This window comes from Malaclemys terrapin, chromosome 6, assembly GCF_027887155.1.
Source record: "Malaclemys terrapin pileata isolate rMalTer1 chromosome 6, rMalTer1.hap1, whole genome shotgun sequence".
NCBI lineage: Eukaryota > Metazoa > Chordata > Testudines > Emydidae > Malaclemys > Malaclemys terrapin.
The window spans coordinates 36089128-36104436 of record NC_071510.1 but is presented as its reverse complement, the minus strand read 5'-3'; the positions used below and the strand labels follow the sequence as shown (position 1 = coordinate 36104436).

At 39.2% G+C, this 15309-nt stretch overlaps 1 protein-coding gene across 2 annotated transcripts in view; it reads left to right on the top strand.

Moving 5' to 3' along the window:
• Positions 1 to 15309, top strand: part of PCSK5 (proprotein convertase subtilisin/kexin type 5) — a 295959-nt gene that overhangs the window by 83533 nt on the left and 197117 nt on the right. For both annotated transcript variants that reach the window (XM_054032645.1, XM_054032646.1), the window contains exons 4-5: positions 11501 to 11644; positions 14746 to 14822. In XM_054032645.1, coding sequence (XP_053888620.1) covers positions 11501 to 11644; positions 14746 to 14822 — 221 coding nt within the window. The remainder of the gene's footprint in view (positions 1 to 11500; positions 11645 to 14745; positions 14823 to 15309) is intronic.

Genomic DNA, 15309 nt, shown 5'->3' with positions numbered 1-15309 from the left:
TATCCATTGTCTGCATTGCATAACTGCCTATTTGTACTCATTGCTATCAACTTCCCAATTTTCCATTTGTTTTATATTTTAAAAAAATATATATATTTTTTTACTTTCACTTCCCTTCTTAACTAGGATTTTTTTAAAGTAAGATGCCTACTTGCAAGATTGCAGAATTGTATTCATTTGGTATCTAATAAAACATTCTTAACTCCCAATTATAATTAATATTTTCATTAATGACTGGGATAATGAAGTGGAGGGTATGCTTATATAATTTGTGGTTGACGTTAAGCTAGAAGATGACAAGATTAGAATTCAAAATGACTTTGACAAATTGGAGAATTGGTCTGAAATCAGCAAGATGAAATGCAATAAAGACAAGTGCAAACTACTACACTTAGGAAGGAAAAATCAAATACACAGCTACAAAATAGGGAATAACTGGGTAGGTGGTAATAATGCTGAAAAGAATCTTGGGGTTATAGTAGATCACAGATTGAATATGAGTCAACAAAGTGATGCAGTTGCAAAAATGGCTAATATGATTGTGAAGTGTATTAACAGGAGTGTTATATGGAAGACACGGGAGGTAATTATCTTGTTGTATGTGAGGTCTCAGCTGGAGTACTGGATGCAGTTCTGGGTGCCACACTTCAAGAATGATGTGGACAAGTTAGAAAGAGAATCCAGAGGAGAGTGACAAAAATGATTAAACTGACCTATGAAGAAAGATTTAAAAACTTGGGCTTGTTTAGTCTGAGAGGAGAACACACAATAGTCTTCAAATATGTTGAGGGCTGTAATAAAGAGGACAGTGATCAATTGTTCTTCATGTCCACTGAAGGTGGGACAAGGAGTATTGGGCTTAATCTGCAGCAAGGGAGATATAGGTTAGATATTAGGAAAAGCTTTCTAACACTAAGGGCAGTTAAGCTCCAGAATAGGCTTCCAAGAAAGGTTTTGGAAACCCCATCATTGGAGATTTTTAAAAACAAGTTGGAGAAACACCTGTCAGGGATGGTCTAGGTTTACTTGGTCCTGCCTTAGCACTGGTGGCTGGAGTTGATGATTTCTGAAGGTCCCTTCCATCCCTACATTTCTATGACACTATCATCATTCACATTTTTATATTTACATTTTTCCTCCTACTGTTTTGCTCTCTGATTGATTTCAGCTTTGGGAAGATGGTGCAGGGAGGTACATTTTAAATCTCCCTGTTCTACAGAATGCACTTGGCCCATTGTATTTAATGATTGCTAAAGTACTCATATTTAAAACTTGAAACTGTGCATAATCAGTAACATTTTCTTAACATTATGAATTTGACTATCTGTGTGATCATCATGATAGCTTCAAAGCACAAACTGACATGGTAAACCCTCCATTAGCCTTGTTGTGAGTGGTTGTAGTATTGAGTAAATAATGTGCAATTTCCAAATTGTCTGCTTACAAATTTACAAGATGTCCTTAATAGCTCCAAAAATCTCATTACATTATATCAAGTAAATTGAAAATATCTTTAAAACACATGTCGCGTACTTACATGATACAATATAATAGCTTTAAAAAAAAAGCTGAAATTCTCTCTGTGGCACAGACTTGTTACATTTCCATGAGAGTTTTCTTTTCTCTTCCTTTTATTATGCTGCCACTTTACCTTGTACGGTATTTTTCATACAAATTGTATCCTACAACAATTTACACAGTTAAATAATACAGCCATAAAGCTGAAAATAACAACAAAGTGAAGGAGAAATGAAGAGGCATGAATAAGGGAGAAAAGATATGTTTTCAGCCAAGATTTGACAGGAGATAAGGCAAAGGGATGGATACAAGAAGTCAGTTCTATTTGACAGAAGCTGTGTAGGTGAAGGTTCTCCTCCCAACAGGGGCGAGATTGTGTGAATGACCAGAGTGAATGATGACAAGTAAAGGGAACAAGGAGCCTCCAAGAGACAAGGTCATAACAGTAACACAAAGCAAAATACTATAGAAACAAGACAAGAATCAATTATTATGACATTAGTAATTTGTACTGTAGATTAATTTCTGGGCGTGTATTGTGTTCCTCTGCTTCATTATGCTCTGATCTCTTAACTCTGTTCTGGGCGTTCCTGTCACCCACCACCTCTCTTTTCTTTCCCTGTCATTGGTGACCTCTGAAAAGTGTAAAGACTCTTATTGATAAATAAAGCTGTTTGTATCTCCTTTCTTTCAAAAGATAAGGCCTGGTCTACACATAGATTTTGTACCAGTATAACTATGTCAGTTAGGGATGTGAGCTTTCACCAAAATAATTATATTGGTATACTGTGGACGCAATTATACTGGTGCCTTATACTGGTATAGCTTTTCCCCCTTCCCTACAGGAATAAGTTATACTAGTATAAAGCACCTTTGTACTGCTATACTGGTATAGTTACAGCAATACAATTTTTGAGGACAAGGAAGTCCTAAGGAAAAAAAGCAACTAAAACCCTCCAAGCTCTACTCCCCACCACACTCTCAAAACAACTTGATGTAGCACTAAGGCTATGACTACAGTGATGTTGGCATGTAGCTTGCAGACACTGCACACCTCCCACACAGGTATACAGAGGAGTGAGACACTGCTTAGGTGAGTAAAGACATGCCCAGAACTTTACGGTATATACCCTACACATCTCTCTACATGTCCAAGCACTGCTGCGCACACCTACACTACACTGCTGCCTCCTCATTGGCTTTGGCTGCTCTGAGAGCTGCTGGATCCTTTCCCTGCTGCCAGAGCCTTTCACTGCTGCATGTAGCTACACATTGCAGGGTGGATGAGGCCTGCTTTTCTCTGTGGCATGTAGCTACACATATCCTGCATGCCACCGCAAGTGTAGATAAGGCCTAAGAGGGTATGTCTAAACTGCAATTAGACATCCGCAGCTGGCCCATGCCAGCTGACCTGGGCTTGCAGGGCTCAGGCTAAGAGGCTGTTTAATTGTGGTGCAGACATTCGGGCACAGGCGACAGCCCGACCTCTGGGACACTCCCACCTCGCAGGGTTCACTTCTGATTTCAATAGTTTTCTGGTCATCATAGAGTCATTCAGGGCAAACAAGGCATGAATTTTAAAATGTGAAATATGAGTTTCGTGTAATCACATGACTCCATGGCACTTTAAGAAAATGACCATATGTCATGAGACTCTCGATAAAATTCTCCAATACTTCTTTCTTTTGTGGGAATTAATGGAAGTCACATAAAAGCACAATGCACAGGCCACAAAAATGGCAGAATGGAAAGAATGATGTATTTGTGGAATAATTCCCCCTTCTTGAATAACACCACTCTGGGTGAGGCTGCACAACTCAGGGCAGGGAGCAGTCACTCTGTGCATATGCTCCTTCCAACAGGATTTCCACAGTTTTTCTTAGACTGGCGTTAAAGCAGGTGAAAACAGCATTAACTTCTGATCCACTCTGATGTCCCCCCAGGCTGAGGGGAGTAGGGTATATGTATAATGGAAGCATCCTCAAGTAAAGGATGGTGCCACAGAGCCCCAAATAAGGCTCTGAATCCATGGGTCTGGATGGATTCTTTCTTCATGAATTCCTAGGATCCACAGGATTGGTAAATTACCTCTCCAACCCTCTCTGTGATCTCAAAACTCACCCCACATGCGGGGAGCATTAGTAAATATTTTTTGCTAGGTTTATCTCCTGCATGTTTTGCTGCAGAACAGTATCATATGATGCACTGTTTCACTTTTTTCAAAAGGAATTTAGCGAACATTGTTTCAGACCAAACATTTTGCCTTAATAGTGACTTTTTTTTTGGTTTTATACTTGAACTGTAATTCATTTAATAATTAAATTAATTTAGTGGTATCATGGAGCTGATGATACCATCAGTCAATATGCAGCAAATCTGTGTGTGTGTATATTCGCAAGGTTAGTTATCACCAAATAAATATGAATACTTGATAAACTAGTACATAAATTTAGCCCCCAAGAAAAGCTTTGAACCTAAAGTCCTTGGTAGAATAGATTCATAAATTATATGGCCAGAAGGAACCATTACGATTATTTAGTCTGACTTCCTGTATAACTGGCGAGAGGACTTCCCTAAATTAATTTCTGTTTGAACCAGAGCAGATGTTTCAGAAAAATATCCAATCTTTATTTAAAAATTTCCAGTAATGAGAAATGATAGAATAGTCTCAGTGTATATGTGAGCTAACTATATTCTGAATTGTTCTCCTTTTGGGAAAACCTGAAGTTTAGTGTCAAGTCACAGAGTAACCTGAGTCATCAACTCATTTTTTTCATAGAGATAAATTAGGTTCTGTTGTCTTGTTCTTGTTTCCCTGTAGCCAATAGATAGTTCTATAAATATAAGGAATCCATTTACATTGATTCCCTGTTCTGCTTCTCAGTTTAAACAAACTTAACAAATAATGTATGTTTATGATTTGTTTCCTCCCACTGGCCTCTAAATATATTTTACTTGTTTACTTGAAAAATCAATAAAGGTCAAGAGCCAAATTCATCTCCGGTGTAACTCAGTCAAATACGTTGAAGTTATACCAGGGATGAATTTGATGCTAAATATTTAATACTGTATATTTTTCAAATATTTCATTGGAAAGAGACCCAGATGGGAAAAAGTAGCAGTTCAGTAAAATGTGTTGTTTCAGACGTCAAATACTAGTTAATCCAAAGCATCTCAAGCATGAGATGAATCAGTCCCTATAATATCTCCAACTTCTATAGGCCTTTAAAATGCTCTAATCCAAAACTGTTCAGGGGTGAAACTCAGAGGAAAAGAAGTTTCTATGCAGACAGTGTTTCCTATTTAACATGCAATAAATATTAGATTACATTTACGAAAACTAAAATATTTATTTCCTGCAAAAATTCCTCCTAATCATTAATATCCCCCTTTCATTTATTGCTAGCTCTGATGGAAGAGTTTCTACTCAACATTCAAAATGTGATAAACACTCTTGGAAAAAAAGCATTATTTTTAAAAATATTATCCCTTAGTAAACACAATTTACTAACTGTCTAATTTGAAAAGATGAAGAAAAATGAAATCATTCATTCCTGAGTTATATTGTTCCTGAATACATGTTTTCTTTGTTTATATTGAATCATATGGGCCATTTTAACAGTGGATCTATCTATCTATTTAGACTTTTAGAAGGTCATCCTTCACTGTGGTAACTGATGTTTCCTCTCCTCCATTCAAAATGAAGATTGTTTCATATCAAAAGTACCAAATGAACTTGAACTTGAACCTGGCACCAGTAAGCCAACTCCACTAAAGCTAAGAGCAACTAAACTCTGCTGCTTGCATATATGTACTGACCATCCTGGCAGCTAGTGGTTAACCAGATATCCAACACTGAATTTCTTCTAACAGAAAAGGCAGAAGGTCTCTTCCCTTGACAACCCCTTGGTTAACCAAGACCCACCTTTTGGCCCCATGCAGTTCTGTCCCCTCTATGAATGGATTTTAGGGGGTGATCAAGGCCAAATAATTTGCCCTTGACCATTCTTACTGTTCTACCTGTGTGACCCTGTGCAACTTTACCACATCATATATTCTACCATGCTGTATAGTACAGTGGATGAAGCTCCTAGACCTAAAGAATGTGTACCATAAACTGCAAGGTCTACTGCCTGTGGCAAGACTCTTTTTACTACTGTTCTACGTGAAAATCAGGAAGAGCCCGTCTTTTTACAAGGTTCTTTTTTCCCTGTTGATTTCTGGTTGGGGGGGGGGGGGTGGTTGGAAGATTTACTGGGCTTTAAATTACTTGTACTGTTCTACCAAATTAGTTCTAAATCTGCCAGATCTTTGACATGATCTTTAACCACTGTTAACTCAAGAACTGCTGGAAACCAGTGCTTTGTACCATGTGATAGCTTTCAGAGGGCATAACATCAACAATTAATGAGAGATGGACTGTTAAAAACTTGTCAAAGACAGAATAGAATGCCTTATATAGCTTTCCTCTAAATTCATTTTTGGCTCTGGAATTTCACAAGATATTGACTTTAAGATGATTACTGGTTCCTCAGTCTATCGATTCCTTTTTGGTATTGATCCATAACTGGATATAGCCAGTATCAGACCTCTGAAATTAGCACACCAGGCAGAAAACGTTAAAATAATGATAATGACAATGAGCTACATTTGTAAACATCTACTCAGTGTGCAGCGGCAATCAAAAAAGCGAACAGAATGTTAGGAATCATTAAGAAAGGGATACATAATAAGACAGAAAATATCATATTGCCTCTATATAAATCTATGATACACCAACATCTTGAATACTGCATGCAGATGTGGTTGCCCCATCTCAAAAAATATATTGGAATTGGAAAAGGTTCAGAAAAGGGCAACAAAAATTATTAGGGGTATGGAACAGCTTCTGTATGAGGAGAGATTAATAAGACTGGGACTTTTCAGCTTGGAAAAGAGACAACTAAGTGGGGGATATGATAGAGGTCTATAAAATCATGATGGGTGTAGAGAAAGTAATTAATAAAATGTTATTTACTCCTTCTCATAACATAAGAACTAGGGGTCACCACTGAAATTAATAGGCAGCAGGTTTAAAATAAACAAAAGGAAGTATTTCTTCATACAACACAGTCAACCTGTGGAACTCCTTGCCAGAGGATGTTGTGAAGGCCAAGACTATAACAGGGTTCAAAAAAGTACTAGATAAATTCATGGAGGATAGCTCCATCAGTGGCTAGGGATGGTGTCCCTAGTCTCTTTGCCAGAAACTGGGAATGGGCGACGGGATGGATCGCTTGATGATTACCTGTTCTGTTCATTCCTGCTGAAGCACCTGGCATTGGCCACTGTCGGAAGACAGGATACTGGGCTAAATGGACCTTTGGTCTGACCCAGTATGGCCATTCTTATGAGAGAGGATGTAACACAATAACTACAAAACTCCAGGCAAGTCTGGCATTGAAAGAATGTAGCAGATAACAGAAAATCCTTTAATAGCTGAATCACTTCGTCCACATCCAAGTGATTCTTTTGGCCTCTCACCTCTATGAGACTTGAATTGCAAGTCTGAGGGAAGTTCTAGATCAGTAATTTTCCTCAAAACACCCTTCTCACTTCCTAAGCATTTTTGGAACACAAGAGTCTCTCTACCCCTGCAGAGGTTTCTGATTAAATGTTAACTGTAGTGTCATTAACGTTTTGCAGTTAAACAGTACAAAGAGAAACATCATCCTTTAACTGCTTTTTAAAAAACTCAGTCAAATTATATTGGTTGAGGGGTTGTTACGCCTTTCGATGATATCCTTCAGGCAGTGGGCAAAAGCTAAAATGATGCTCTTTTACTGTGACTAAACTAACTTGTCTGTGGGAAGGTAGGATTCCACGTACTTGCCTATTCTCTGTGATAGAGGTGGAGAAATCAATCAGCAATACTTATATGGATGGATCTGGTAAAAACCTGCCACTCCCAAGGTTTTGTATGTTAACAAAGTTAGTTGTTTGTGAGGTTTCTTTGTTGTTGTTATTTTTTTTTTTTTTTGGTCTGATTACTGCTGGGGTAGATTTGACCACTAATCAAATTTTTAAAAATCAATATTTTAAAATAGCCAACCAAAAATAAAAATGATCCTTAGAACTTCATATCAATTGAGATTAAGATAAATTAAGCCTCAATCCTACAAATTTAACTTAGTGTGTCTGACTAGTTCCACTGATTGAAGTAAGATAACTCATGTGCTTATGGAAAGTTAAGCAGGACTGGGGGCAAAAGCTACAACTACATACACAAAAAAAATCATATTCCCAAAAGGGGGAACAGAGACAATACACTGACATTATTGCGAATCAATAAGATGCTTTAGTACTTGCCCATTGACACAAAGTCCAATTAATTTTAGGCACTTGCTTTCTTATTTTAATGACTATTCATTATTTAGGTAGCTCTCTAAATCTACACAATGCTTTCAATCATTTAAAACACAAAGTCTCTGTCCCAAGGATCTGACAACGTAAATTGAGACAGATGAATATGAAACACAAAATAAAGATTAAACACAATACAGTTAAGGAAGAATGATAGAATGGAAGTCTGTACTGGAGATTTCTTGCTAGAAGTGATTTTGAAGAAGAGATTTAAAGAGGTGGAGGAGAGAACTTATAGTGGACAAGAAGTTGGAGGCTGTTCCTCATATTGCACTATGGGATGGTGCTTAACTGCACTGTAGTTGAGGTTGAAAGAGCATTTATGTTAAAAGCTAAATTTTCAAACTGCTTTAAAATCTACAGACCTAATCAGATTGGCCTAAAAAATGGTATGCCAGTTCAGAGTGTGGGGTACAGTTTGTGGTGCAAATTTGGGGTGAGAAGAGCTGATTGTGGGGCAGAGGATTTGTGGTGGAGAGAAGGTTGAATTTGATGTGGAAAAAAGAAAGGGAGCCAGAGACGAGAGAGAATGAAGGAGATGGGAGCATGGAGGCAGAGAACTGGTCAGAGCAGCAGGAGAGGAAGATGATTCTAATAGCAGCATTTTGCCTAGACTAGGAGGGAGAGGTGAGAAGAGAAGAGAGAGGCTCCATAGGCATGGTGAGAGATAACAAAGATGTTGTTAGTAATAGGGGTTGAAAGGAAAGGATGGATTTTAACAAAGATGAGCTGCAGTTGATATGTGCTTGGCAGAGATGGGGATAGGAATGATGGTGGCTTTATACCACCTTTACATCCCTTATATGCCACCTATGCTATGGCCGAAGGATGGGCTGGGTGTAGAGATATGCCAGCTCTATACTGGCTGGAGATTCTCCTTTGCTGGGGGATTCTCCGACCACCCATTTAGTTTGGCTGTCTTCCCAGTGCTGGAGCACAAAGTGGGGGCCAGGATCTGGCCCAGTATATTACAAGAATCAGTGAATCATTCACTAATGCGGTAGGTGTATCTTGTCTTGCTTTTTTGTACATATGTGCAGGAAAGAGACCAATGAGAACCTCTGCTGCTTCCCCAGAAGCAGATATTCAGGCATGGGCAGCCTGCTGACATCACTGAGGGGAGTCATTTTCTGGTAGAGGTCCAAGGGCCTTTCAGGGGAATAGGAATCAAACCCCCAAACACTTGCCCAGGGCGAGTGGTGAGACTAGACTACTGATTCTCAACCTATTTACCATTGTGGGCCGCATCCAATACTACCCGTATAGCCTCGAGGATGTCACATGGGCCGCTGAGCTGTGCTGATTGGGCCGCAGGTTGAGAACCACTGGACTAGACCAAGAAGCAGAACTGCTAGTTCTTCCCCAGAGGGAAAGGGTCAACCCTAGGAACAATGAAAGGGAGGAGAGGAGGAAAGATCAAGTTGTAGGTTGCATGTTGGTTATTCGGAGTCATTTTTCCCTTTCCTCATTCCCAGCAACCAGGAAGAAAAGAAGGGTGGAGTTTCTGCATTTTGTCAGACTGGAGGGATTATGTACTGTGTTTCCTACCAGGTGTTGCCCCTCTCCCCCCCCACCTGCAGGAGAATACTTCACTTTTAGTATTGGCTTCTGGCTAATAAGTCTACTCCTCTAGCTAACAGGAGTCTGGTAAATATGTCAAGGCATGATCATCTCGGAGTGGTGAGTCAGCATAGTTCAGTAAATTGACCTTGGGGCAGGGAGGCTGGAACTCCCATCCCACTTCTGTCTCTGACTTGCTCTGTGACCTTGGGCAAATCACTTTGCCCTTCCTGTCTCCGTTTTCCCAGCTGTAAAATGGCAGTAGTCATATTTATCTACCTCACTGCTGTTTTGTGAAGATTAATTGGTTGAAGTCTGTAGTGCACTTTGAAAAATACAAGGGAACTCTATGTGTGAAGCACTGTTATAATCTTTAGCACTGCAGTGATAACACCATCCTGGATGATGGCATTGAGAGAACCCACTCAGACTTGATGCAGAATTATGTGAGCCTTTGCAGTAGTTCAGAATGTTGTTTTATTATTGTTGGTATATCACAAAGAGTCTTGAGCAGTCTCTGCACAAAGTGTGCACAAAAGGAAGTGTAGAGTGTTGCTAACCTTATAAAACAAGCTGTCTGCACATTTTTGAATTATATACATAACTCTACTTTAAAACCTCATCTAAACATTTCTTTGGAGTTGATCCCTAAAGTTGTACAAATGCCTTGTTTATACAATGCTTAATAGCAAACTTGCTTTAGTAACCTCTAATTAACACTGTGAAAGCCACTGGTTTGTGTATTATATCAAGGTGCATGGGGGGGTGAATGGAAGAGGCAGTGGTAAGAGCGGTCTCAGAAGTAATCTTACATTAATTTACACCACATTCTGTGCTAACAAATTGTCTTCAGTGGGGTTACCCCATTCCCCTCCCTCGGGTGTAAGTCAGGGCAGAATCTGTCCCTTTTTATTTACGAACTGTTTAGTTTCCAAAATGCTAAAACATTACATTGAGGTGCATATGCAAGGAAATGGGGAGGGGGCAGTGAACGCTGAGAGCTTTCATGTGGCTACTGTTGCTATGATACTAGGTTCAAGCATTTCTTTCTTTCCTTCTTCTTTTTCCCCCTCCTTGCTCTCACTGAGTTGGAGAAAAGCAACACTGATGAGGGTCTGAATGGTTCGGGCTTCATAGGGAACCACTTTGTTTATGGGTCAGAGACTTGCTAGTGGGGGTATATGAATACCCAAGTGTCATTTCTCATTTCCGTAGCAAGCCAGATTTTTTTACGTAAACGGGGGATGTATTCATGTCAGAGGAGAGTCATTCACTTTTTATGTACCCTAATTTCTCTCCGCACCCATTCCTCAGCAAGTTGTACCCCAACATGTTGACTTGTAGCCATCTACAATTCATCAGGCACTTTAAGCTGCAAGTTTTTCAGAGGGTTGTTTTGGTTACAGGTTCTTAAGTGCTGCTCATCTCCTGCTGATATTGCACAAAACCTGCCAAAAGCCTTCTTTTGTAGATAGAAACGAATCTGGATTAGTTTCCAGACATCCAGTAAAGAAATTATACAGCACGTAGGCTCCAAAAAGCAGGTTTTGTTTCCAGGGCTGTTTCTCTACAGACGTTTGTCTGCTTTTATCCACATATGATTTGTTTTGCTGAAAAATTCAAATGCACATTTCAGAAAAAAAAAAGTGTTTCATTTTATACAGGGCTTCTAATTGGGCATCATAACTAATAGCCGCCCTTTTCTACTGTTCAGTATTTAAAAAGAGATAAGTAGGTCTAGTGATTTCCATTTCATTTAGCCAGGTTTCAGGGTAGCAGCCGTGTTAGTCTGTATCCTCAAAAAGAACAGGAGTACTTTCATTTAGCGTTTCTTTTAAATTATCCTGGTATATGTTAATGAAGACATTGATCTTCCGTATCTGCTATTCAAATCAATACAGTCATCTGCTGATAATTTAATTGGTTATGATAATGAATAAGCTAATATCGCAACCCTCCCTCCCCCCACTGTTCAATTATCTCCAACATCCAATGTATTTATCTCCTCTTCTCTCTTTAGCACTGCAGTGATAACACCCATCACTGTCAGTCAGATATGAACATAGTAGGTGCTTGGAAGAGAGGCTACACCGGAAAGAATGTCGTGATCACCATCCTGGATGATGGCATTGAGAGAACCCACCCAGACTTGATGCAGAATTATGTGAGTCTTTGCAGTAGTTCAGAATGCTGTTTTATTATTCAGAATTAAGATTGCTGCTTGTAGAAAGATGACTGTGTTGTTCTGGTTGATGGAGAAAGAAAGAAAGAAAGAAAGAAAGAAAGAAAGAAAGAAAGAAAGAATAGATTTTCTATAACAGCAACAATAATAGGAAATAAATTACAAAGAGTTATATTTTTTCATATGGAAATAATCTGTAGGATAATATCTTGTATAATGTCAGTTTAATATCTGATATGTCTTCATAAGGAATCTATATCCTTATGGAATATAAGGAGGGGGTTGAATTCAATGATCTCATAATTTTTCACCCCATATCTAAATACTTTGACCTGTGGTCTTCCCACCACCATCACTCTCAGAGCTTTTGAATATGCTACACATCTGCTAATTTCAAGAGTATATAGATAGCTAAAGGAAGAGTATAAATCCTGGTAGGCCAAAAATATTTATCTAGAGAGATAACAGCCCGTTCCTGAAGGTCTTAACTTAATTATATCCTCTTGAGTATTTATTTAAGTTCAAGCTATCCATTCTATGGCTAGAAAAAATGTAAAGAAAAAAAAGATGTGTGACTTGCACTCATCTGCAACACTTTGGCGTCTTGCCAGTATAGCTCCGTTGATTCCAATGACGTTACCCACAATTTACACTACTGTAAATGAGAGGAGAATCATGCCCTTTGTTTATTGTAAGTTTCCTATGGCCTTATAGGTTTTCTGTCTGCTTGTGTTTTGTCACATTTAAACAATTGGTTTAAAATAAATAGGAATATTTGCTTAATGTACAGAGAGGCTTCTCTCTTGGTAGGTAATTTTTTTGTCTTATCAAAGCTGACATTGTCCTTTCAAGCTATTTAGAATCTCAGGGCAGTTCATTGCTAGGGTGATTATTCTAGGCCACAGGTATAGTCATGATGCAGAAGTGCACAACCTTGGGTGTCTTGTTGTTTTTTATAAAATGGAATGTGTATGCTGTACATGAATAGCAGTGAAGAAAACAGATGTGTGCATTGGGAATGAAATTCTCTTGTGCAGAGGGCCAGCACAAAGGGTTCTAGCTGTAGAGGTGAATTTCATCCTGACAGAACATTCAAGACAGAGGGCATGGCTATCCTTGCAGATGTAGAGTGCTGTGAGTTAAACCCGCCTTCGTAGAGCGCAGTAGGGAAAGTGCTGCAGTCTGTCCACACTGACAGCTTCAAGTGCACTGGCGTGGCTACATTTGCAGCACTTGCAGCAGCATTGGGAGCAGTGCATTATGGGCAGCTATCCCCCCAGCATGCAAGTGACTGCAATGTGCTTTTCAAATGGGATGGGATGGAGTGGAATGTGACAGGAAGAGTGTTGTATGTATATGGGGGGAGAGAGAGTGGATTTTGGGGATGCTGAGAGTGTGTCAGCATGCTGTCTTGTAAGTTCAGACCCCCCGCCTCTCACTCACTCACTCACTCACTCACTCACTCACTCACTCACTCACTCAAAGCAAACAGTAAATGTTTGCTTATTCTCGGAGCTAATAAGCAGCCAGCTTCTCCGAAACGGAGCTTTGAAAGGGCATTTCCACATTCCTGCAGCCGATTTCACAACAATAACAAGAGTGGCCACTTGACTTAAGGGGATTATGGGACGTTTCCGGAGACTGATCACAGCGCAGTAATGCAACAAACTCGTTCACACTGGCGCCGCAGCGCTCCAGCGGGGGCGCAGCAAATGTTATTCCACTTGCCAAGGTGGAGTACCAGCAGCGTTGTAGATGCGGAGTCAGAGCACTCTACGTGCCTTGCCAGTGTGGACGGGGAGCGAGCTGCTTTATTGCGCTGTAACTCACAAGTGTAGCCAAGGCCATAGAGATGACGCTGTCATTAACATCCAGTCCAAAAAGTTAGAGATGGGGCCGCAGTTCTTAAGCCATTGATTTTGAATTAGCCACACTTACGGCCATATCCTGCCATCCATTCTGTATATGAACTCCCTTTTGAAAACAGGAAGTTCTGCCTAAAAATCAATGACAGGATATAGCTTTATTTGTCAATTTAAGATTCGTTTGATCTTCACATACACTACATCTTTCATGTTAATTCCCATATCAGAGGTTATTTAAACAAGTCAGGTACAACTTTCCTCCCTCATAGAACAGCTGAGATTGTATCAGATGCCACTAACTTTATCCCAGTCCTATCCTTCCAGTGAATGTAAATGCAGCTATTTACTCCCTTCCCCATGTTCTCCCCCTGCCAGTGAGGAATTCCCCCAGGGCAATTCACTGGTTTGATGACAAATGCCTTCTATGTGGCTACAAACAGGAAAATTTGAGGTGGATGTGGTAACTGGTTTTGAACAAAGAAGAGATTAAAAGGAACTGCTTGCCATGTCAACACACCACATGCTACCACATCAGTTAACAGAAGCCACAGAAACAAGCAACTGTTTGCACTATAAACTATTTTCAACAGGAAGAATCTTGGTAAATGCGGAAAATATGAAAAAAACACACATTTCACATACATTACAAATAGTTATGCTCCCTGAAAAGATAAGGCAGTTTAAAATGGTATCTTCTTTTCCAGAGTGTATTGTTTGTGTTATGTATTTGAACGCTATGTGGGAATATTTTCTTAGAGGAATATAAAGGATCTCTGCTTCCTAACATTTTGGGAATTTTTCTTTTCTTAGACTATATCCAATTGTTATTGAACCTAGATAAATTTAATGCAAACCTAGTCTCTTTTTCAGGTGTTATATAGAGAGGTCTCAGAGGAGGAGTATAGGGTTTTATGTAATAAATTTACATATATGACAAACAGCTCTTCCTATTTTATAATGGTTGTTGGAAAAATACTTTTGTCTAATGTATTTGTTATCCTCCACCCTTTCCAAAACAAAATTTTAAAAATGTAAATCCTGTAATTATTGAACATATAATCCTTTCCTAAAACATCACAAAACCTCAGGAATGTTAGTTAACCCAATTACTCTCTTGTAGAAACCTGCTGAAGAATGTATGTGGGCCACATGAGTCAATGTCTAATTAATGAGAAACTGGTTCTCTCTCTCTCTCTCTCTTTTTTCTGTTGGTTACAGGATTCGAACGCCAGCTATGATGTCAATAGCAACGATATTGACCCCATGCCTCGGTATGATGCCAGCAACGAAAACAAGTAAGGCCTGTTCACTATGGCATGTTTGACATTTTAAATGCAGTGCCTCAAGCAGAACATACCAAGTCTGCCCATGTAGTAGGGATGCACCTGAATGTCTTCATAAAGCATTGAGATTTGCATTTAGCTCTGTGTTATGTATATATAATATAGTGTGTCTCCTCACACACTGTACAGCACTCACTCTGTGAGTAGATGGGTGCACTTATCTGAGAATTTATAAGTAAATCCATTAATTAGAGTTCTAAGCATTTAAAAATGAATCCATTTTGAATTTGTTTTTTGACAAGTCTAACCTTTTTTCAGATGCTGCTTCTAAGCAAATTATTGGAGTCTGGTACTGTGTTTTGTGTGGACTTTGCCTTAGCTTATGATTCCCTTGCACTTTTAGTTTTTGTGGTGTTGTGAGGAAATACACTTGAGCAACTTCAATTCAAAGTTAATGGAGTTTTGTGTGTGTGTGTGATTTTACTAGAGGCAATTTAAA